General features: G+C 38.6%; 1 protein-coding gene across 3 annotated transcripts; it reads right to left on the reverse strand.

Annotated features, from left to right (window-relative positions):
• SF3B1 (splicing factor 3b subunit 1) lies at positions 1 to 23,444 on the reverse strand. 3 transcript variants are annotated; one of them, XM_068407507.1, is made up of 25 exons: positions 23,336 to 23,443; positions 17,034 to 17,200; positions 15,595 to 15,696; positions 14,771 to 14,885; positions 12,857 to 12,936; positions 11,468 to 11,635; positions 11,072 to 11,306; positions 10,068 to 10,280; positions 9,591 to 9,712; positions 8,725 to 8,922; positions 8,532 to 8,633; positions 7,608 to 7,787; positions 7,074 to 7,160; positions 6,675 to 6,945; positions 6,279 to 6,424; positions 6,046 to 6,192; positions 5,749 to 5,874; positions 5,183 to 5,404; positions 4,750 to 4,932; positions 4,541 to 4,652; positions 4,334 to 4,454; positions 3,775 to 3,906; positions 2,621 to 2,893; positions 1,929 to 2,145; positions 1 to 627 (listed from the first exon to the last, which is right to left on the reverse strand). In XM_068407507.1, exons 1-25 carry the CDS (start codon positions 23,361 to 23,363, stop codon positions 469 to 471), a joined length of 3,906 nt encoding a protein of 1,301 aa, XP_068263608.1. In that variant the 5' UTR covers positions 23,364 to 23,443; the 3' UTR covers positions 1 to 468. The 3 variants fall into 3 exon arrangements, with proteins under 3 accessions (XP_068263608.1, XP_068263609.1, XP_068263610.1); XM_068407508.1 differs by lacking the exons at positions 14,771 to 14,885; positions 15,595 to 15,696; positions 17,034 to 17,200; positions 23,336 to 23,443 and adding an exon at positions 13,253 to 14,563; XM_068407509.1 differs by lacking the exons at positions 1 to 627; positions 1,929 to 2,145; positions 2,621 to 2,893; ... (15 more) ...; positions 11,072 to 11,306; positions 11,468 to 11,635 and adding an exon at positions 13,253 to 13,308 and having other exon boundaries at positions 23,336 to 23,444.
• Between the last annotated feature and the right edge of the window lie 1,585 nt (positions 23,445 to 25,029).

The following is a 25,029-nucleotide window of genomic DNA, read 5'->3' on the forward strand; positions in this document are numbered from 1 at the left end:
TTTGTATGTTTTTCTTATTTATTCAAAAGCTAGGTGATGACAAAAAGGGTTAAAATGTTTTATGCCACCTACTTATTACATGAACAAATACTTAATCCAAAGGGACTTGTTTTAGAAGCCCCTCTGTCCAAAAAACACACACAAATTAGTTTTTATACACAAATGTTTATTTCTCAAATAAACTTCCCCTTTAAACACAAGGAATGAAATCTAAATCTTCATAAAGATGAATCCAAAATGAAATCCCTCCAGTACATTGTAATCACTGTTTTCTTGGTCACTACTGACTTTAACTGTTTAACATCAAAAAACAAGGACATATTTAAAAAATCATGCTACTGGATTCCTAGCTCTGCCTCTGACCAGCTCTATACTGATCTCCAATATTTTAAAATTTTACATCATCAAATCTGAAGCGTTTAATTGTAGAACAGCTGTGCATTAAACACAAACGACTGAACAAGAAGATTATAAGATGTAATCAAGTTCATAACGAATATAGGTGTTCTTTTCATCATTATAGATTCTTGGATAATGTGCTATCAGAGCATCCTGTGATCCGATGTAGATCGAATTATAAATCTTCCAATAAACGTCTCTGACTTTCCTGGCAGGGTGAAACAAACCCTAGAAAACAGAATGGAACAAAATTTATTAAAAGCTTAAGGTCTAAATGTCTGTTATTGAATTTAATCAAGTTTTGCACAATAAGCCTTCTCAAAAAGCAATTATAGTAACTAACACCACTTATAACAAAGAAGGTACACTAAATGTGTCATTCCCAATTTTTGCGACTATCTAAACCAGCTAGTAGTAACAAAGTATTATTTAGAGACAGATTTTCTTATCTTTTTTTCTGCCGGGAGAAATTCCACTTAACATACTTCCAGTTCTGGTTTCTTCTTTTAAAACAAAGATTAAAACCTGCTGCAGTATATTTGGCTGGAACTGAGTCTTATCTTTGGCTTTGCTAATTGTGATTTGTGCAGAGAGCGCTAGATAGGAATACATGACATAAACTATTATTAAACCTAAAAAAATGAGCAGCATGTGAAAGCTCCAGAAGAAAGTTCTATATATTAAGAATATACAAGTAGTATTTACAAAAAAATACACTGTGCAAGAGACTTCTTTCACTTTCCTACTGACGTCAGTATCTTCATGCTGAGGCTCCCCATACAAAAATAAATCACACAGTGAAATTCCGTATCTGCAAATAATTAATAAAACGCTGTCACATCTTCTTACATTGATCTGCACTACATTCATCCTTGCTTCCCATCTGTTATGTGAGTTTAGATTCTATAGCCAACGCAGCAATAACTGTTACGTGCAATTACACAGAAAAGGAGCCTTCAGATTTTACCACCACACAGACATTTACAGAAGCTGAACTGACTAGTGATGATATGACGGTATAAACTCTGATCAAAGCACTGGTTTCTAGGGCTTCACTCTTAAACAGTTTTAAATGTTTTTCTTGGCTAACGACAAATAATGTTGATTTAATATTAAGCCTATCTTCTCATTTATTTATCTCACTTGTTACTTGTTCTCATAACACTTTGCACTATCAATTTATTCCCCCATCATTAGTTAGTGCCCTCAAAATTCGTGAGATGCTTCCATTTTACAGTCAGAGTGCCAGGTTATTTTAGCAAATTTATATTCTAAGTTACCTGCTACTTCTACACAAGTTCCTCAATGTAATGAGCTATCTCACTATACCAAAATCGCTGTTTGTTGCTTATTTCAATAACTGAAGTCCCTGGTACAGAATGCCATGTTTAAAGAATACTTTAAAGAGAGGAAAAGCCACACTGTTTTCCTTCGCTGGAAACCATTTTCAGTTGACTTTTTTGTCTCCTGGAAAGAGGTCCTGCCTGATAACTGCTGTCTCTGCTATCTCAGCATACACAAGGACATACCTGTAAGCAATACTGCAACATTCTGCAGGGACCAATAGCGACTCTGAGACCCTCCAGAGCCCCCATAACTGCCTGAATGACGTGGGGTGAGGTTTCAAACACATTAGGCCATACGTAATTTAACAAATGATTAAGAGAATCTTCACAGCCAAACCCATAAACACCCAGAGACATATGCTGCACCACGGCACTGGCTGTTTGTCTGTGGACAAGATCCCTGCAAAGAGAACAATGGCTTATTAATAAATTATATTTAGAAGCAACATGATTGGACAAGTATATTTTTTTCAATAACATTTTTTTGAAAGCACTAATACACACTTTTAACCCTTATTTACTGACAGCAAGAGGCAGAGTAACAAAAATCAGTAAATTAAAAAAGAGTTTTCAGACAAATTACTGTGCTCTGATTCTGCAGCAAAAGTACTAACAATGGAAATTCTCAAAAGCAGTTTGAATGTAAGAAGTCTTGACTCACTTAAGATGCCTGTATCATTTCAATCTTCAAAAGTATTAGTAAAATAGGAGTATATAATATGAATTACTTGCAGACAATGGCTTCCAAATTATGCTGGTCACTTAACATCTTCAGTAAACAAGGACAGTGTGCATCTTTGTTATCACTGAGACACAGCTATACACTTAAAATATATGACTATGGCTAACTGTACCATAGAAAGAAGTGCACTCACCTGTCCATTAAAGCATCTTCAAGCAATGGTGTAACAGCATAGATGTAATCTTTTCCCATCTCTCCAATGTATTCAAACAGGAAAGACAGAGATTTTAACACACCATTCTGGACATTCAGTTCTGGAACTCTGTATTCATTCATGAGTGCAGGCAGCACTGTGAAAGGTGAGCATGTTTCAGCTACAATAGCAATTGCTACTGTAGTACATACTCTGTTCTGCCTTTCCTGTACTTTCAAGTTATTTAGCAGTGTAGCCAATACATCGTGAGGTCTGGAAGAGATAATATGCACATCCATGTCAGTAGATTCCGAGAGAATTTGATAAAATTAGTTGAGTTTCAAACAGCAAGTGGTAGAAAAGGATGGCTTAGCCCTTAAAAAAAGTTTAGGTAACTGGGAAACAACATAAACCACAAAACTGTAAAGCAGCTTAAGCAACTGCGTGATCTTATTTTCATAACCAACATTTTTTACTTTCTCTAGACTTAGCTTTTTTCCTGCCTTCTATTCTGCCTCTTGTAAACTCTGGAGGACAGGAGTGGCCTCCTCACTATTACTCGGATCCCACAGGTAATTATGAACTTGTATAAAACCATACACATTGACAGATATAGGCAATGCCCTGGATAGAGAAGCGTAGTTATGGCACTCCTTGGTTGCTTGCTGTATCTACATTAAGTCAGTAATTGGTCACTTATTTAAGAATATGCATAAAGATCGGAATTGTGCTTCATTCTACAATTCGTGGACTTGCAGTACCACCTCAGTGGCAAAAAATCCTTTGCAAATCAATGGAAGTATTGATTTAGGGAAAAATAAGAGAATAGAGATTGAGTATTTAAAGGAGAGTTTATGAAATAATACAGAGAGGGTCTGAATGCATATCACAGTATCAAAAATGTATAAGACAAACTGCTCTTACTACCAAATTATATTCTACCCTTGCTCGCTGACAAATTCAGTTCAAAAGTGCAGCTCCTTATGTTAATGAATACGTGACTGTATTCTCCTTCTACAAAATGAGTAAAATCAAGTCTACACATTTAACACGTTAAATGTAGAGAAGTTTGAATACTTCTCACCAGAATACTCACAATCATCACTATGTTAGGTAACCACTCGTAGAAGTGGATAAGCATTAGACCAACTTACCCAATAGCTTTTGCAATATAACCAAAAGTGTTCACTGTGGCTCTTCGGATAGCTTTCTTGTGAGCTTTTAATAATTCAAGCAGTTCAAAGCAGATCCTCATCCATTCTCTTGCAGAAACATACTCTGCACCTCTGAAAGAGAATAAAGTGAGCTACCTCTTCAGCGATGCTAGAAGTTTTTAAATAAAACCACATAAATTGTAGCACCTATTCATTTGCTATCAACAGAGGGATACTGCTTAAGCAATTTCCCTAATTAGGTATCTGTTAACACTAGACCTTCACTGGTTAACAGTTTACTCAAATTTTATTATATTGTGTGCATTCTAAGTCTGCATAAATGGACAACATACTACTTAAAAACTGTTTGTAAAATAATGTAATTACAATACATTCAACTGACTGCCAAATATCTCATCTTAAGCTTTATGCACAACTGAAGAAATATCAAGAGATACAATAATAAATACCCAGATGCCAAACCTGATACTCAACTTCAGCTTTTGGTACATTAATTGCCCACGCAGAGGGTCAAATATTTTATCATTAGTCAGCTTACCGGTCTGCAATGCGCCCAACAAGATCAATACAATTTTCCTGTACTTTCTCATGTCTGTTCTTCAAAATAGGTGTAAGCCGTGGCAGCAGATCTTTGATTGGGGGCGTCATCTTGTGCATACCTATCGAATTCAAAGAAGCATATTTAGTTTTGTAACGCCTTTTAATTTTGCTCTTGAACAGGCACGTAATCAATACACAAACGTACCTATAACATTGACAATAGCCTTAAGTGCTCCGAGTATGCTGCCCAGTACTTCAGGATATTCTTCACCCAGGTACTCATACAACACAACACCTAAGTGTCCCATCAGTTTTTCCTACAACCAAGTAAAAAGATTCAGAAGTTAAATTTTTCTTCCCTCTCATTACTACGACGCACTACAGCAAATTTGGTAAAAGTCGTCAATACAATACCTCTTGACAAGTCTTCATGACAACTGCAGTACGAGAGATCAAGTCAGCAGCCTGCTGCCTAACTTTAGCTGATTTGTTGTTCAAACGCCACAAAACCGTACCACAGATTTGTGGCAAGTAGGGTTTAACTCTTTTGCCTAGAGCATTAACGACTGTGCCAAAACCATTCAGCATCACAGAATCCTGCGTGTAAAAACAACAAAGGAAAATCAGACCAAAAGCAACACTACATTTTAATTAAACTCGACATCATCTAAAATTGCTATTAAAATGCTAACACTCCCGAGCTAGTTTCTGGATTTCATTGACAGAGCACTGACATCTGAAAAAGGATTCTAAAAATCTAACTTTTAGAAGCATACATTTCTGTATAACTAACAGTGAGCTAGCTTACAGTTAAAGTGAACCAAATACTAAACACCCTTGGCCATACCTCTGTGGTCTGTTCCTGAAAGGCGTACAAGATACCATCAATAAGTTGTTCTTCCAGCTTATGATCAATGTCTGCTGCCCCCAGATTTCCCATTATCTTCTCAATTGTTTCCATGACCATTTTTCTGTACTGCTCAGCCTCATCTTTCAGATCATCCACAATCCTAGAAATAATTTCTGCTGCTCCAACTTTATTTGCCAGCTCCACAGTTGTATCAACCAACTGAAATATAAAAATGTTAAGCAAGCGTCGTTAAAATCTACTTCCTACACCTTGAAATTAAATTTCCCTAGTCTAACAAGGAGAAACAGCATCATGCATGTTAAGTGCACTATGAACAACTGTTTTTACCTTTAGAAATCACTCCATGTTTTAAACACCACAAGTGGGGTGAACTACCCCACCTTACAACTAATGTAGACTCATATTCACAGATGTAAAATGTACTGATAGCCTCCTAAGAACCTGTGAACCTCTTAGCTATGCAACTTCTAAATCACTAGTCCGAACACTCTAATGTGAATTTTCTTCTACCGTAAATCATTTTCCAATTAAAAAAAAAATACCTGTCTGTAATTTCTTCTGTCCAATGCCATTCTGTGCTGCCAGAAGTGTTTGAAAAACGGTGGCAAGATTTCTGTTTTAATGTAGTTTGCTTCAACACCATCCGTACCACAACACTGCTTTACCACCTGACAGGAAATAAAAATCCAATAATTTTAATTCTATGTACAGTTTGGGGTTTTGGGTGGTTTTGGGGTGGGGTTTTTTTTTTGTTTTGGTTTGAGCTTGTTTTGTTTTTTCTTAAGAAAAGGAAAAACATACATATTCAATATTAATGCTGAACAATCATTCTGACATACCTTCAACACAATTTTTTTCATCTCTTCATCAGGAGACTGGAACTCTCTGATAAGGATTAGCATGACTTCTCTGGTATAATAGTTTGCATACTCAGCATCCATGAGTGGAATCAGGTAACCAATAGCCTTCAAAAAGGCAGCCAAACCCTATTTAAATGCAGAAATATCTCTAATGAGTTACAGAAGGTATAAATCCATTTCAGTTCAAACTAAAGAAAGTATTTTAGATATACCTTTCCTCTGTGTTGACGTATACCCTTCCACAAAGGCTTCAGAACAGAATCAAATGACTCAATACCATAGGGAGTAGCTGCCTCAGCCAAAGCAGCAATAGCCAAAGCACTGATGGTGCGAACTTTCTGCTGCTCATCCACCAGACCTGCAAGAGAATAGTGTTTAGTACCACTTCCTGTACTTCTTGTGACTTAAGTTCAACATAACAAAAATAGAGGGGCAGTATAAAAGGGATTAACTTATTTTCAGGAATTCCTCTTTCTGAGTCAGCTGAACTGTTTCTCAGTGTCAAAAGACCACACAAAACAAGGACCTTACTATCACTGAGCCTCACTGGGGTATGAGTAATTTTCCAAATATAAAGCAAAGTCTTTGCCCAGGAAAGCAGAACTTACCATGTTCAATAATCTCAACCAAGCTCCTGAGATGAGGCAAGATAGCACAACCCATGAGAATGGCAATCTGCTGCACAATCTTGATGCCAGTATGCCTAGCCTGCCAGGATTTTTTGCTTTTACAGACAGCTTTCAAGAAGGGTAACAGAGAAGGAATGCCCAAAGCAGAGGCAACGACAGCAAAGGCTCGAGCTGTTGTATTTCGGACATATTCATCCATATTATCAATATCGGGTCGCATTGTGGAGATCATTGTTGCCAAACCAGCAGCCTGAAGGAAAAATACACAAAACATAACAATCGGATTTACGAACAGCACAGTTAATTCTTCTCTCATGCCTATAAACATGTAGCTATATGTAAGCTGATTCAGTGCCTTAACGATGGATGGAACTTTACCTTAGCCAAGTTTGAAATAATTTCTCTGCCTTCCACTCTAGCATAGTAGTCTTCATCAATCAGCAGTGGTTCAATGACAACAAGGATCTGAAAAAGATAAACAAATTAATATTTTCTTTCATTAATACTTTTAGTAGCATTTTTGGCCCTACTAGACTCCATGAAACAGAGATGATTCCATGCATCCACCATTAAAGCTTTATGATAACCAGAGAAAATTTAAATCTATTATGTTCTTTTTACAGCTCTTTGCCTCTGAAGGACCCGGCCCGTAGATACTAACTAAATCAAATCAGACACCTTTCCCACCCCCAGGTGTGCATATATCATTTTTACATCATGCCTCGATACTATAAAGCCCACACTTCGATCACACTGCAAGAACGTAAAAGTTTGGCTGAAGAAGAAATATGAAAGCCAATTATGCCAAAAAAAAAACCACGGAATCATCCTCTTCTGATATGCAAATACACACTTCTCCCAGCAATGATCAGAAAAAGCTAATCGAAGACGAAATAGTAAACTGCAACAGACCTTGTGTACGTATGGTCGGACCAAGTCATCCAGTTTGTAAAGAATTCTGTCAATGACTTTGACAAGCAAGTGACGCTCCTGATCTTCAAGCGTTGGTGACATCAGCAGAGGCAGAATCTGATTAAACAATGGCCCTGCCCCAAATTCTCGAGCCTTATCAGTAATTTGTCGCAACGCAGCCTAGACAAAACCAAACAGCCTATCAGTTAAACTAAGGAAACAACACCGAAAAATTACAAAACAGGTAGAGGGTAACCAAGTTAAAATATAATTCATTGTAACCATAGGCTTCAAAATACTTGCTCCTACCACTGCAAAACTCTGCTTCAAACAATTTTATGCTGCTCTGTTTAAAAATGAATGCATGAAGAGAAACACCCTGACATTAGCTCCCAGATGTTCAATTTTCAAGAAAAGCATGCTCCTGGTCTAATACTAAGAATGGCTCCATCTGAAAAGTAGCTTATACAGCACTTAGTTGCATCTAGGAACTTGGTGCTATGGTCAATTTAGAGCAGAACTGTGCAGAGAAGACTGCCAACATATTGCATAACGTGTAAGGCTGAAACTTAACTAAGCGCTTCTTAATTTAAGTGTAAGAAGCAAAATGCAGAAAATTACGAAGCCCTGTAAGTAAAAAGCAATATAAGTCTAGTTTCTCATAATTGTAAACAACAACAAAAAAATTATATAAGCCATACACTATTTAGTGACTGACATTACTGTACAAAGAGCAGCAATACTAAATTACATTGAATGACAAACAAAAAGCCACACAGATATAAAAGAGGACGAAAGCACTAAACATATATCAAAGTTTAGGAGATTAAAAGAGAATCCCACGCACAACTGAAATTAAACCCAAAAACAAATGCAGATTTTTGAAAAATGAAGTTACATAAATGCATCTGCAATTCATCTTACCTTCCTCATGGGAGGTGTGCCATTCTTTATTTTCAGAAGTAGCTTCATTATTTTTCTCTCCTTCTGTTCTTCAGGACTCAGAGTTGATTCATCAACATCAACCTACAAATAATTCCAGAGAAATAAATAGGCATTGCTACATATTCAAAAGAAATCAGTAAACTTTAATCAGCATGAGTGAAATCTCATTTACCAGCAGTTTATCAAAGTACTGGATATCGTCTGGTTTTAGGAAGGGCAGATTGCCAGATGGCTGGTCATTAACACTCTTCATAGTCCGGTCTTCCGTCTGCATGTGGAATCCAGTCATACCACCCAAAGGTGTTGGAGTTGCTGTAAGCTTACGAGCTGGAGTGCGAATAGGTACATAACCAGCTGGTGGGGGAAGAACCTACAGAAGAAAAACCAAAATTTATCCTATCACAACAGATATAAAAATACAACGGCATCAAATACAAAACATTACTAAACTTGTATCTTCCATTTTATTTGTTTGGGGATTTGTGCAAGTGTTATTGCATACATCAGATCCCATGTTCACAGCAACACACATAAATTCACTGTGACAGTTTGTATTTGTGCTTATCCTGTATTGATGGTATTTCAGAAGAAAGCTCACTTCCACTGCTGAGAGCTTGGATAATAAATTTTGAAATCTCTTTACAAAGTATTAAAGAAACACTTCAATACCTGTATCCACACAGCATACTTGCTGACTTAGAATTTATGACTCTCTTCTATGTTTTTCTACATCTGGACTTAATATTTTTATCAGTCCATTCAGAGCTTATTTCTGGCCTTGACAGGCATTCCCAACACTGAGAAGCAGAATAACGACTGGCCTTTGAGATCACCTTTAGCTCTCCCTTCCTAATGGATTTACAATAAATCAGTAACCAAACTGAACAAACGTCTAAAATCAATAATCACTACTTAATGTGAAACATTCTACTTCTGGGATAAACTTTTTTTTTTTTTAAAAAAAAAAAAAAAAAAAAGTCCCCTGGCAGGAAAAAAATAAACATTATGGTCTGCTGTATTTTAATCCAGATGAATTACCTTATACCCTTCTGGAAACATAGCATCCAACTCCTCATCAGAAAGTGGTCTGTTTCTCTCATCAATTTCTCTTTCCCAACGCCAAGCCTGCAGCTGTTCAGGAGTCATGCTCATGATATGACCTATATTCAAATTACAAAAAAAAAAAAGTTTAAGAAAAAATCTTCTGTATGCAGAAGGAGATTACTTGTTTACTTAACCTTTAAGTGCTCTCTTAAGCCAAAGTCTCCACAGCACTTGAAATCTGCAGCCAGTAAGATATCAAACTTTTAGAGAGCCTTTTATCCATTTTTTACCAACTAAATTGAACAGGAACAGACATATAACCTTAGTCTCTATTTCTCTCTGGAACTTAGTTGCTGTGGGCATTAAAAACGGTAAAATGAACATATACTGACTATCTCAAAACACAATATAAATGTAAATGTTTCATTTCTACAAGAGAAAGTCAAGCCTTAGAGAACGGACTGGGCTTACCGGGTGTAGGAGTTGCCATATTCATAGCTGGTGTACCAATGGGTGTTTTGCCAGGTGTCAGAACAGGAGTGCTGCCACCCATCTGGCTAGCAGGTGTCTCATCCCATCGTGACTTTCTTTTACTTGCTCCTGGGGTTGGTGTCTCACCAATGGAGTCACCACCTCTATCTGTACGAGGCGTCTCAGCCCATCCACTGCCATGTCCCGGAGTATCTAAGGAAAAACAAAACAATCTTTGCAGAACGCTGAACAGTATATACTCCAACTATAGAATCAATATCCAAACCCCTTTTCAGTATCTTGTCCTCATGCCTACACAAATCAACAAGTATGAAATAAACAGATACACTAGACAAAGGTAAAGACTACTTTGGTGAATATTGAAAAAAAATACAGGCATTACACTAAAAACATCCAACAGAGAATTTCATTTTATGAAAAAAGCACGTCATCTTCTTGCTGAATCTTAGCATAAATAAAACGCAAAAAAATACAAAAGAACTCAGATATTCTAGAAATTGGACAAAGTAATCCATGTACTCCCTTGATAAAAGCATTAAGAAACAATGGTGTTTCACTGTTCTCCGACTCATGAGCTTCATTCAAATTAGGCAGGTGAGAAAATGCTTCCACAACTTGTTCTAATGTTAACCTCTTCAAAAAAATTTAAGTTCAAGAACAACACACATAAATGTATCATGAAAAGCAATTCAATGTGAGCTCCTTTACACATTAAAATCCCACCCTGCAGCAGTCACTAGATATACCACGGAACTTTGATTCAGTTTTTGAGCCAAGGTACTTTCACAGACGTGAGTTAAGCTAACGGGCAGAATTCAATGCTACAAACTCAGACAAAAACATCACTTCCCATCAACCACTAGATGTCAGAATAGAATTACTTCTTGCCTGATTTCTGACTCTACTGCTTACTTAAGGTGAAAAAATCCTATACAATTAACCATTCAAAGCTTATTATGCGCTATCCAATTCACCATAAATACCTCGCTCTGTTTTAGGTGTTTCATCCCATCGATTTTTACGAGCGCTGGAAGTGGCTCCTCCATGGCCTGGTGTTGCATGACCGGGCGTGTCCCGTCCGGGTGTTGCAGCTCCTGCTGGTGTATGACTGGGAGTTGGATCCCATATCTTTGAGCCTGGGGTGGCACCAGGAGTTTCGCTACCCTTTGCACGGCCCGGAGTTTCATCCCATCGCAGAGATGGTGTATGTCCAGGAGTCTATACAAGACAAAACCAAAAGTATCAATATCTCTCTCATACTATAGAGCAAAAGACTGCTAGTTACTCTTTTTCAGTAGAGTAAGAAACTTCGGACATTCAACAGGATTAGCATTAATAACGTCTTCTGTAAATAAGGTGACAAACACTAGGATTATTACCTCTGCTTGGTCCCAACTGGATAATTTTTTAGGTGTAGCACCAGGAGTCTGATCAGCTGTCTGATCCCAACGCCGTTTGCGTTTTGAAGGTGGCTGAGATGCAGCTCCATTGACGACTTTAAGCTCTCCAGCTTTAGCTTTTTCAGCTAGTTGTTGCCTAATTTCCCTCTATTCAAGGGCACAAAAAGACAAAACATAAGAAACAGATTTTTTAAGAAGGCCTATTCAGATTATACTTTTAGAAGAGATTTTTCAGCTGTATCGTATCTTTTGATGCTACTGTTTGAGGTTTTGCTCAAATAACATGCAATTAGCTACTGTTTTAATTTCAAGTTCATTATCTTTTCAAATTCTTCTATACTGACAGTTTGGAGGGGCTGTTTTCAATTGATTTCTTATAAAAGCCATTATTCCAACAAATGCAAACGCATGGAGAATTTTGAGTGCTATCAGTTTCTGTCATCTATATGTATGCCTTAAAATCACTACACATCTGTTTCAAACAAGTTCCATTTCAGGAAATTAAAGGTGGATGAGTTAGAAAATGTGTTCACGTGAGTTATATCCCACGACATAAAAAAGCCCTGAAATTCTTACTTAAAATTCTAAGATTACGTTGTTAAAACAGCACACTAACCCAGACTGCTTTTCACTTATCAGTGGGTCCATAAACAGTAAGACTGCCAAAATTATGAACTAATTCCTCATTAAGGTGAGTCAAGTAGGGTAAATCAATATAAATCTAGAGAGACCACTGGAACTACAAGATCTCGCTCCAATTAACAATGTGGCACTGTAGGTATCACACAAGAAATCTGATTATATTATCAGTATCTTCTTACCTATTAAAATGAATTTTTTGAAGCCATGGATAAAGCACGTATTTTTACATGGGTTTTGTTTTGGTTTTTTTTTTTTTAAATATTTAAAACCAGATGTCGACCTTACACCAATTCTTAGTACTGCAACATCTGTTTTAAGTGCTTTAACAAAAGCCTTTTAAAGCCCCCCTGGATTCCCTTCACACAGAGCTCACAAAAACAAACATCTCTGACACTGAATACCCCTCAGTGACTTTGTTTTTGTCTCTCATCCTCTGAAAGAAAATAAACAACAAAAAGTCCCAGTGCTATAAAAAAATCCAGATTAAAATATATTGAGACTATTTCTCCCTCCATTGTTTAGGCATTATATAGAACAGATGCTTTTCAAAACTTTCATCTTTAAATTCTACTGACTTTCAACACGTGAAACACAGGATTTTCCAAAGAAAAAGACTTTTCAGTCAAGACAAAAAGTCAACAGAACTTCTGTTCCCACTTTCTTAACATGCTTTCAAAGGCTGTAAAATGAAACTAAGTTCAAGTGGAAAACCCTCCCCACACACACCTCTTCTTTTGTTAAATGCTGTTCACGCATGACATCCATGTATGTTCTGGCATTCATTTTAGGATCTGGTGTCTTCCCTCCTGCGGAAGAGAACAGCAACAGGAATGGAGCACAATGAGTACAAGATAAGCAGAAACTACTGACTTTTTCTATTGTCCTGCTCTAATATTATATTATTCCATGATCATTTAATTTTACTTTTTGATTGAGAATTTTTAAAATTACATGTATCTTACGTTTATTCAGTTTGCTGATCAATTTAACCTGTTTGAACACAAACATAGCTACTGCAGTTTCAAACAAATATTTTAAAGCCGATATAAATGATAAAATGACAACACAGTTAAGAGTCTTCAGAAGTGATGGGTTCCTGGGTTGCTAATCCGGAATACGTACACTTTCGTGCCTTTGTCTCCATCAGCAGTTCTGACTTCAAGCAGCAGAATAGAAGCCTAGAAAATTATCTCTTTACCATTAGTAACACTTTGGAAAGATATTTATATTCAAAACATTACCTTGTGTAAGCTGGTAAATCCTAGTTGTTATCTGACTATAAATAACTATTGCATACCTAAGTAATGTTTAAAATGTTTTATCATAAAGACCCATTTATAAGTTTGACAAATCTGGACACGTCTCCCAGATCTTCTAGTGTTATATTGTAAAAGGGCTTCATTAAAAAAAACAAACAAAACAAAAAACCCCAAAAAACCTGTTTGATGACACTTTCCCCCTCTTCTCAAGGTACAACTGTGATTGGGAGCTGAATGCAATACAGTACATATACCACCACAATGATACTCACAGGTAATGGGTTTTGTATACCATATGTTGGTTTATGCTGTGTATCTTGAGTTAATTAAACTTTTAAATACTTTACAAGAAGCCCAACTTTATAAAAATGAGATTTGTCAAGAAAAACACTTTTCTTTAAGAAAAATGTGCAGATTAGCTATACAAGTGGTATAGCATTATAATCTAGGGAAAAAAATAAACGTCTTAAACATTTTTATACTGAAGATCATTGCCCAATTGGCTGTGTCACTCTGACACTAGCTTTGATAGGACTTTCCTTTGGAATAGTTTTTCACCATAATCTACACAGGATGTGTTGAACTGCACCCTTAAGAATGCAGACAGGACTGGCATATAGCAGTACTGCTGTAGGAAAGAAATTAAGGACAGTTAGTATGGGCCTGTGAATTCTGACAATACATGTTTATATCAATTACAATTAAGCAAGTAAAATAATTAATATCCCTATTAATTCATGCAGGCTGAAATTCTAATTTGTAAAACCTGCAAAATAGCTACTAATTTTAAGCCAACAGGCACCTCATTGCCACATGTGAAACTCACTCACCTGAAGAAAGTTTCTGTCAGACCCACTATACCCCTTTTCCTGACTTGCATTCTAAAATTACCAGAACAGACTTGAACTATTAATAGTATCAAAGTCTCATATATGCTTGTTTCTTTTAGCTATACCACCTAAGTTTACATAGGATGGTAAGAATTAGGTGCTCTATTTTGAGAACTAGCATTTCAAAATCAGTAACCCTGTAAATCTATGACTTGGAATGAAAACTTTCAAGGTACTGAAAGAATTTGAGCACTCAATACACAAGTTGTTCAAAGCATAATGCACAACCCAAAACAAAATGAAAAGAGAAACCTTTAACCCTTTGTGTTTCTATGGCAATGGCTCATTATTTTCTTGTCCTTCTACCTGGAAAGAAAACTGGTATTATAAAGATGAAGAATATGGCATCTAGGTTTTCAACCAAATCTCTATAAAAAGGGGATGCTTAAAACAAAACTAAGTTTATAAGCATGCCAACAGAAATCAAAGGGCTAAAGACAATTAAGGACAACAAATTTCATAAAGGGTATAGAAAAGTCAAAATAAATTACCATCTGCAAAAGGATCAAGACGCTCAGGGGAAATTATCATCATCCGCCTGTGCTTTTTGTACTCATCTTCCCGATCTGCAATCTTTTGAGGACGGTGTTCTGCAAAAGGATCATACTAAAAAACAAAAAAAAAAAAAGCTGGTTAGTCACATATGTAAGAAAAACAAGATGAAAAGTGTCTGGTGACCATAAACCTGTATTCTTTTTCAGTATTACTAAAAAGGCCTACTTTATTTTTAATCACAACTACGTAGGAGTGTCAAAACACTGTGCTAATATAAATTTTACTTCTGTAACTAGAATTTCATTTTTTTTAACAAAGAATTTCTTACGAAATAACTCCTGATAAGAATCTGCTATTTTAAGAAGTTTATTCACTCCTTACCAAAGCATTTCTTGCTGTCAACCTTTCCTCTTCTTTTTGCAGGGGGACTTAATGTTACTTCATATGCTTTTAAATTTCACAGAAAAATACTCCAGGAATGTAAAGCCTAAGTGATTACATTTTCTTTACAAAAGTAGAAATATAAAGGACATTAAGTTTTCCTGTTATTTTAATTTTTGAAGTATCTGACCTACACAAAAAATTTTTTAATAGTTTACTATATATGCCTACATTGCCTTTATATGCAGAAGCGCCAATTTTTATCACCCTGTGGAATTCTAAACTAAAGCACTAACAAGCCTACAGCAAAATTAAAATACCATAGCCTTTTACATGCATCTTTTATTTCCAGAAGACAAGACCTGGTCTCAAAAAACTTTAACACTCTTTACACTAATACCTACAACAGTATTTTACTGTGCCTTAAATGAAGATGTACCTGTTCAGTAGACTGTGGTATGTCATTAAGCAATGCCACTGGAGCATGGTACCCTGGCTTCTTCTGGCCAAGCAAACTTGTAGAAGGGTAGTCATCATCATCCTGTCAGCAAAAAGACATGGCAAATTTGTCACATTGATATTATATTTAGATAAAAAAATGTCAAATTAACATACTGTGGTCATAGAAAAGACAAAAATGGACAACTAGAATAGTTAATTCCAAATTTTAGCAAGCTTTTTCATATAGCTTGCTTTATTACCCCCAAACTGCTGAATCAGATAAACCTATCACATCACTAAAAAGATAGCTTTCTCTCCACAAGACTCAAGTATTCTGCAATATTAATTTAATCATACATTTAATCAAGTATGCTGTCTACACTAGTTATACAAAAAGCCTGTATTTCACATTAGCACTACTGATATAGTTCCCTAGTTGGCACGTGAAAACTGGTGCACAGAAATTCAAACCATTTTTTCTTAAAAGCCTGCTAGATTTAGAACAAAACTGCAGTAAATAACCCCATAAAAAAGCTTCAGGAACAGTGAAAAATTCAGAAATATATTAACGTCGATTTAGTTATACTATCTCAATCACAATGGCAATAACAAGCACTCAGAATGTGTAAGATGCTTTTGCTATCTATTCCCTCGTATTAGTAGCCAGTTTCGGAGCAATAATTTGCAGCAACCCAAAAGAATAACTGCTCTTAAAACTACGAACTGATTTCAGTGAGACCCTGTAACAGAAAATTTTTAATGAAGGAATTCTTAGAAGTCCACAAATGACACACAGTACATCACTAAAAAAATTCATCAACTAGTACTAAACTGAACATAACAATCTTCCTTCCTCCTAAAAATATAATTCACTCTGTGTAATATGTAGTTGCCTATGTATTTATGGTCAGAACTGTAGTTTCTGACTGCTCCTGCAGCTGAAAATGTGATCAAATTTTTAACATTAGGAATTAACATGAAGTAATCTTACAAGCAGGATACGTGAGGAGAACCGTATTATGCAGTTAAAAAGCCAATTCTCAAAAATTGCTCTGAAACTTGAAATGAAGTAGAAACAGAAATCTTAAGTTTGTTGGCCCAAGTTTTATTAGATTTTTTTTTTTCACTACCATTTTTCATCTTGGCAGCAACAACAGAACAAAGTTAATTATTCCAGTCAAGGCTAACGCTGATTAAGTACCAGGCCACAACTTTTTGCCTTCTGCTTGGGCCTACATGAGTTTCAAAGCACAATTCATGAAGTACAAGCCAGACTTAGAACTTACAAGCTTCCTGCATAAGACATATTTGGTCCTGTATGGCTTTAATGACAATAACTGCTTTTACTTCAGCAACTGGTATTAAAAATTGCACAAAATTAATTCCAATATACTTAGAACGCATGCCCTAAAGAAACAAATACATAAAATCACTCACATCTTCCAATTCTGTTGCTGCAATAGAAGTGACATATCCAGCAAACCTGCTGTCACTGCCACCATAGATTTCTTGATCGTAATATCCTGTGGAATCAAGGCCTACTCCTTGTGCTTCATCAAGAGCTGGCTTTTTTCCTTGAATTTCTCGAATTTGTGCTTCAATATCTAGGGTAAAGACACAAAAAAAAAAATCAGGTCTTTTTACACATACACACAAAATGTAATATTCATGTTACTATGTAGAGCAAACTGAGCTTTTCACCCAATTTCAAAGATTATCTCTAAAGAAATAAACAAATATGACACATAAAACTATAAAATCACCATATTTGTAAGCAGCTTTTCTTAAGCTGTAATATTATCCAGCACAGGCTACTTCAGTTGTATGGCCTAAAGCAAACTATTCAAACCCACTGTTAACGTATCTCATCTTCCAATAAATCTACCAGAGAATGTAATTTACACCACAGTAATACTTCTAAACACTACACTAACACAACACTTTCTCAACGAATGTAATCCTCTCATTAAAAAAGCCTTTCAAAACGTTATCTCCAATTAACAAACCAATTTTGCTAATTAAAACAAATCTGTTCAAAGGAGCTACCACATGAGTTGTCAAATCTCAGAACATTTATTAAAACAACACTGTATTGTGTTATCTAACATATTGCAAAGCTGTATTATCGTTGAATAAATAAATTTTAAAAACCCTCTAATATGCCACTCGATACCAAATTAGCAAAAAAAAAAAAAAAAAAAAGAAGAAGTTAGGACCACCTTCTTTTCACTCTGGCAGCTCAAATGTTATTTGCTCATGACTATTCCTGCCTGCACCACCATCTTTGAAGAGTCTGCTATTCTGGATAAGAAGCAGCTTAACCTTCAAACAGGACAAATGGGGCTTTGCCAAGCTTTTAACGTATCAGGGTCTGACTCTAATCAACTCTGGTGGCCATCTTTGACCTTAGAAATTTAGTACTTTCAGAAAGAACATTAACTTGTAAACCCAGAAAACAAGGAACCCAATTAAACCATGCTTTCCTCCTACCTGTTGTAATGCAACAAGAAAATAAGTTACAGCAATTCAACTGTCTTCAATAAATTTAACTGTGATATAGGTATACTAAGGCACAGCTGGCTCCATAAAAATAATTACTGTTTCCACCTGAATTTGATTCAATAGATATGTAAAGATAATTATCTATACAATGTGAATTTCAGTAGATCAAACAATCATTTTCATGGCCAAAAGAATACCAGAGTTGCACTTCATGGCTGAAGGAATACCAAGGATCATGCTTGAGCAGGAGGGTTGGACTATTTCGTCTCAAAAGTCCCTTCCAACTTCAACACTTCTGTGATTCACGCTTTCCCATCTGAAGTGGTATTGCCTGCTACAATAATTTGAGGGAAATTTGCCAATTTACAAAAGCTACAGGAAATCCTATTCACAAATAATCTTAAATCTTGATTACTCACTAGTTTTTTACTACTGTTGGTCATTTCTCTTTTTCAGGACTAATAAATTTCAGAAGCTTTTCCCACATATCTTGCAAAAGACACTATACTACAATACCTGCTAACAAACCTGGCAAAAATTCAGACTAGAATACTTTTTTTTTAAAAAAGGTAAGATTATTGCTAATCCAAATTATTGGACCCGAGACATAAATTGGGGGTGGAGTGTTTGGCTTTGGTGATTTTTTTTTTTAATGACTGAAAGACTGCAGATCAGAATTGCTTAGTTTAAACCGTCAGCCCTGTAAACTTCAAGACCTAGAGCCAAGGCTGAGTCCTCTTCTTATCACAAACTGCCACTAATTAAAAAAAAAAAACAACACTGTAAGCCAAATTATGTCTCCTGTACAAAGGCATGTTTTCTACAGAAGTAACTGAACACGTAGTTTTACCTGACAAATCTTTGCTATATAGCTATGAGCGAGAATAGCAGGATTAAGTGTTCACATACAGCCCTGCGGGACTGGCAGTTAGAAACAGTGACTTCACCTTAAGCACAGTAAACCTGACAGCAAATCTGCAATTCCTGCAGTGGTCTACTGGGCACAGAAAGAAACAGCAGCAGTATGTTTCTAAAATCATCAAGAGTCCCATGCACAGAAGAGACACCATAGCAGCTGATAAGGAGAACCTTGCTCCAGCCAGTTAAGGGATTCCATCAAACTTTTGCAGGTATCTAGAACAGGGTAACCTGGACAGTCACCTCTGCGTTACAGAATCGTACGGTATCTGCCTTGAACTCACAAGAAGCTGAAACCTGACAAAAGCCTTATACTGCTGGCCATGATCACCTGCTGAATCCTGCCCCCAGGTACATCCAGCTCCCCCTAAAATCCTGTACAGCACAGGGATTCCAGTGAGTCCAGAACCTGAGACACTTTCTCCCTAACATGTTACTTCCTGAAGAAGCAGCAGAAATAAACTACTGTCGAATTACAGATCCCAGTCTTGCCCACAGAGGTCTCCCACCATCTTCAGAGGCATTCCACACGTATCCTGTTTACCAGTGTCATCTCAAGGTATTCCATTTTTGTGAAGTCATCCTATGGCACGGTTATGGAATGATACAACTCAAATACTTTTCTCATAGATTTTTTAGTTATTTCCGTTTCTTCCAAAGAGCAGATCAAGCTCCTGATTCCTTTTGCAGCCTGGTGCAATGCAGCACTGGGGTGAAAGGGAATACCTGAAGCTTCTGCTGCTGCCAAGGACAACACTACTAGCACCGAGTGCTTTTACAGTACAATGACATTGTTTCTTATTTCTAAAGAGCAGTTACTAGAACTGCCTCTTTAGTAGCACATTTTTTTACGTCCTGTTTGCGCATCCATAGCTGTAACCAACTTCAACACAACAAAGCCTACAGATCTTGCCTACAATGCAAAAAAGCCTTTCCATCACCTGTCCACTGAATCAACCTGACCATACAGCTCAGCCAAATAAAGCACCAGTAAGTACCCTGCCAAGCAAGATGGGCCACAAAGATTTGCCCGTGCATGGGCTCCCGCCACTACTGCCATCAACAGTCTATTAAAGCAGCTGTGGGATTTCTGCAGCAAAAGTGTTAATACAAAAATATTTTCCTATTAATGGTTCTTAACAACACTTTACATACTAAGGCTTTGTTCTCTTATTTTATTTTGAAAATAGCTATATTTACTGAAGAGGGTATAAATCTCATTTATTATTGGCCTCCTTTAAATTACAATGACTACAACTGTTTGCAGACTGAGCAGTCTCATTTTCTTACAGCAAAACCTGCTGGGTTACCTATACAATAAAAGAAAGTCTGCACAGGGTCTACAGGGTTAACTAACCCCCACTTATGGCCACCATAATTTTCAACTAATGCCATGCAGTCTCTAAGTGTGAGTTTAAATGAAGCACTCTGAAGAGAACACCCATTTGACATGTCACAAAACCCCGTTCACTGGAAGGTCTAAAAGGTCTGCAGCCTGATTGTCAGTTTATAAAGCATCACATATTCAGCTAGAAAAGACTATTTTGACATTAAAGATGTGTCTACCTTCCTTGATCTAACTGGCACTTTCTTGAAAAACCTCCCACCCTATTTAACAAAGCACTTAAATACAAATCAAATTAAGAAAGAGTAATCACAAAGCCTAAAAATACATTGTGTAAAGCAAAGTATTTGTTTGATGATTTAGTCAACCAGGACATAAACAGAAACTTCAAAGACAAAGAAACAGTAAAGGGAGTGGGATTTTTAAAAAAAAAAAAGAGGGAGGAAGGGGGATAATATCCTACTGATCATTCCTTTTTCTGTATTTTTCTCTATTTAATAATATATTGGTATTTTAAAAGAAGTAACTTTAACATGCAGTTGATTTGAAACATATCATAAATGTTGAAAATTGTTAAAGTCAACATATTTGAATTTAAAGTCACTGAAAATCTAGCTCACAGACAGATCATGATAGCCTTTCTCAAAATATATACTGCATTACCATACATGTAGTTCTACTTGCAACATTTGGAGTGTAAGACATTATTCAGCATGAAAAAATAATCAAACCTTGTACCGAAGTAGCATTTTACAGTGTAAATAGTTTCTATGTTTTCATGCCTTATCATATTTTTGCACATTCAGCTTGCCCTGTGCAGCTTTATTTCTAGCTACTTTAGCACCCTCATACATGTTAGGTCTCTCTACTATGTTTGGAGATTTCTTCATTCTTTTATGAGCACGAAAAAAAATAATGCAAGTTAAAAACTACCTTCGACAGCATTCAAAACTCAAGCACTTATTGAGGCTTTATAAGCTGCCCTTTAAAACTTTTCAGCTTAACAAAGCAAAGAATTCTCCCTTAAGCTATGTAACTGCAACAATCTCAAACTGTTTTGAGACCTCTTTCAAGTTGTGTCTTGAACACATCAATCAACAAGTATTTAACAAACAGTACAAAGATGTGAGAAATCTTGTAAGACAATGTAGTAACAACTCAATTTGGAAAATCAGTTAGGAACTGAAAAAAGTAAGATAGGATAGAACTCAGAAGAAAAATAATCAAGGTGTTCAGCTAATACCTCCATGTGGGGAAAGACAGCATTACATGGTCATACCCAGTTATATAAAATTTAACTACCTACACCACCACCCCCCTTAAAACCTGTTCTCTTACAACACTAATCAAAACACATGCAATTTGAAGTGTGTCAATGTTTTCATTAAATTCAATGGATCATCATTTGCTTCAATAAATAATTTAAGTTCAAAAAGAACCCAACAACTCTACTATTTTATTATTAAAAGCTCTTTAAATAATATGAGAGGCAGAGCAGTGTGATGGGTAATATTCACTTGGGTAGTATCTCTCACACAAGCATTATGCATGTAACAGCATATAAACAAAAGACAATTTCTGTAACTGCACAAAAATGTTCTAGAATGCCAAAAAATAAAATCAAATTAAATAAAAAAAAAAATGAGGACAACAGTTTACGCTTTTCTTCATCCATAAACTCAAATTAGGTCTGCAGTGTTAAAGACTACGTTAACCTCACTCCCACGGGAGACAATGCCTCTCCATTCATAAAGGTTTTTCAGTGCAAACTTACCGACCCCAAAGGCGATGAATACCTGGGCACCCTGCCTACCTCACAGTGTATAACCGCTGTCCAGAGGTAGTTTTTGCTTAGTGAATTACGGATGTAAATTAACATAAAACGCAGCAGATCACCTATCACACACAGAAACATGAGTAAAAACCCAAAAGCAAAAACACAGAAGCAGTACAATTCTAAAAATTATTCTCCCTTGCCTGAAGATATTTAAGGGCAGGGCACGCCACAGACATTGTCCAAGAAGAAACCTTCGATTGACGCAGTAAAGGGCTGGAAGCAGTAGTGAACACAGCCACACAGCACTCCGAAAATAACACACTGCCTGTGAAAGCCCTCACTCACTAAACCGCTCAGAGACCAGTTTTCCTACACAAACACCCAGCCGGCAGGAAGTCTCCGTGCTAAAATAGCACTTGAAATGCTTGAGACCTCACGCTGTTTTTTCCCTCCTTCGGGGCATCTTTCTCAGAACGCACCACGCCGACACGACACTTAGGAGCTGCTCAGGCCACGCTGGCTTTCAGCGAGCAACACCCGCTCACCCTCCCTCTCTGGCCTCCTGTTTACTGCGGATCCAGGCCGAAGGGCTCGGTCGAGAGAATGAGCGCGTGTTACCGACACTTGCGATGCGGGACCGAGGAGGCGTACAGCGCGGCTGCTGCTGAGCGCCTGCCGAGGGCTCGACGCGAGCGCCAGGAGGGGGCCGGGGACGCGGGAGGTGCGCGCAGGGACGGGGGGCGGAGGCGCGGAGCGGCCCGCGGGCGGCCTTTCGTGGAAGCGCTGCTCCGCCTCGGCTTCCTGCCAGCAACTCGTGCCCCAGCGGCGCCGCCCGCCCCGACAGCAAAACCGGAGCTGACCGACACCGCCCCCCCCTCACCCCCCCGCGCGGGCCTGGCAACCGCCCCCGCTCCCCCCACGCGTGCACGGCGAGAGCCCCCCGCTCCGGTCAGGTTCCCCCGCGCCCGCCCCCGCAGCCCCACAGCGCGCGGCGGCGGCCCGGCCATGGTGGTGACACAAGCGGAGACGCCATTACAAACAGGCCCGGCCCGCCCGCCGCGGGGCGAGCCCGCCCGGCCCCCGCCCGACGAGCCGGGCCTGACGCTGCCCAGAGTCGGGGAAAAACACAAACAAAAGACAACGGCGGAGCACGCAACTACAGGGGCCGCCGCTGCGGGTGTTTTTCGGGCTTTTTACCTTCGTGGGTCTTGGCGATCTTCGCCATTTTGTCCACAGCGAACAACGCCGAGGCGGAACTGAGGCGGCCCCGCCACTTCCGCTACGAGGGGGAAGGCCGAGAACGCAGTGCGCAAGCGCGGCTGCGGGCCGCGCCGCGTCCGGCGGGGCGCTGCCGCCTCGCGCAAGCGCAGTGCCCGCGGCTAACAGACGCCACTCTGCCGGTAGGCCCCGCCCACCGCGTGATGGATGGCGCGGCCAGCGAATGACAACGCGGCTGAGCGGCACGGAGGCGGGCGCTGGGGGCCGGGCGGTCGTCCCGGAGCAGGTGGGGGCGCGCTGTGGCTGAGGGGAGGCCAGGCCGCGGGGAGGGGCCCTGACAGCCCGGGGGACGGCTGACAGGAGGGAGGGGGCCAGGGCATCCCCCGCTGCCGCGGGAGAAGGGGCGGCCACCGCAGCTCCCGGCGCTGGCCTTAGGAGTGGCGGCCGCCGGCTGCCCGGGGGGCAGGACCAGGCTCGGAAGGGGCCTGAGCCATTTGCGGGGCCGGTGAGCTGCGTGGGGTGCGGCCAACTCCGCTCCCCCCGAAGCATTGTCCCCGTGCTGACGCACATCTTTCCACACCATCTGGGTTTATCTGTGCAAATGTTCCCTCCCTCCGCGCTTTTCAGGCCGGTTCATAAGGGACAATGTTTTATCGTGGCCTTCCCACAGGAGTAAGAAGCTATTATGTCTATGAAGGTACAAGCACTTCACTGCTCCTCTGTTCTCTTCAGGCTAGAGAATCAACGGCACCCTTGCGTTATCTGGCTACAAGTTGTCTTCCCATTAGAGACACCAAAAGATGATTACACTTCCACAATACACTGTGTGGACAGTCAAAATGCAATCAGCAAACATGTTACTGTCTCCTGAAAACTTGCTTCTCACAGATACTGGTCTCTTCCTGAGGGCTGGTCCCACTGGAATTTGGATGTTGTGCTATGTTTGCCAAATTGCCTGACCTTTGTTTCATCTTATCAGGGTAACTAGCCTGGTACCGACAGATGAATTGCTAGATATCAGAATAAAGCCTACAGATGTATACTTGCCACAAGATGGGGGCATAATGGGACAACAGCACTTCAGCAGGTTGAGTCTATGAAAGAGGGAATGGAAACTATGTTTCCAAAATTGGCAGATGACACCAAACTGGCCAAAACCACTAGCAGGTGGAAGAAGGAATTCAGAATCATCTTATATTGATCCATACAAGAAATAATCTAAGATCAAGGAGGTGACCTTTAATAACAAGAAGCAAAAAATGTTACATATTGGAATTTGAAATCAAGTATATGAATTCAAAATAGCCAAAATAACCAGAAAGTGATCACATGTGGATAGCAAATCAAAGCTAAATCTCTATCAGTAGCAACATGCTGCTGCAGAGGAAGTAAATTAATTATAGGCCATTAAAAGTGTCACTGCATATGAAACCTGGAAAGCAATCTTTTCACTTCACTTGGCACAGTCAAAGCCACTGATGGAATACCTGATGATGGAGTTCATTTTGGGACTCTGCAGTTCAACAAAGACACAGACAAACTCAAGGTAGTCTAGAAGAGAGTGGGAAGAATGATAAGAGGTTTATGAAACATGACCTAGGTGGGAATCTAAACAGAAATTGTTTTGCTGTTCTGCAATAACTGTCCTTATGCAGCTTCCATGTTTCATTTGG

This window comes from Nyctibius grandis, chromosome 9 (genome assembly GCF_013368605.1).
Source record: "Nyctibius grandis isolate bNycGra1 chromosome 9, bNycGra1.pri, whole genome shotgun sequence".
Lineage (NCBI taxonomy): Eukaryota > Metazoa > Chordata > Aves > Nyctibiiformes > Nyctibiidae > Nyctibius > Nyctibius grandis.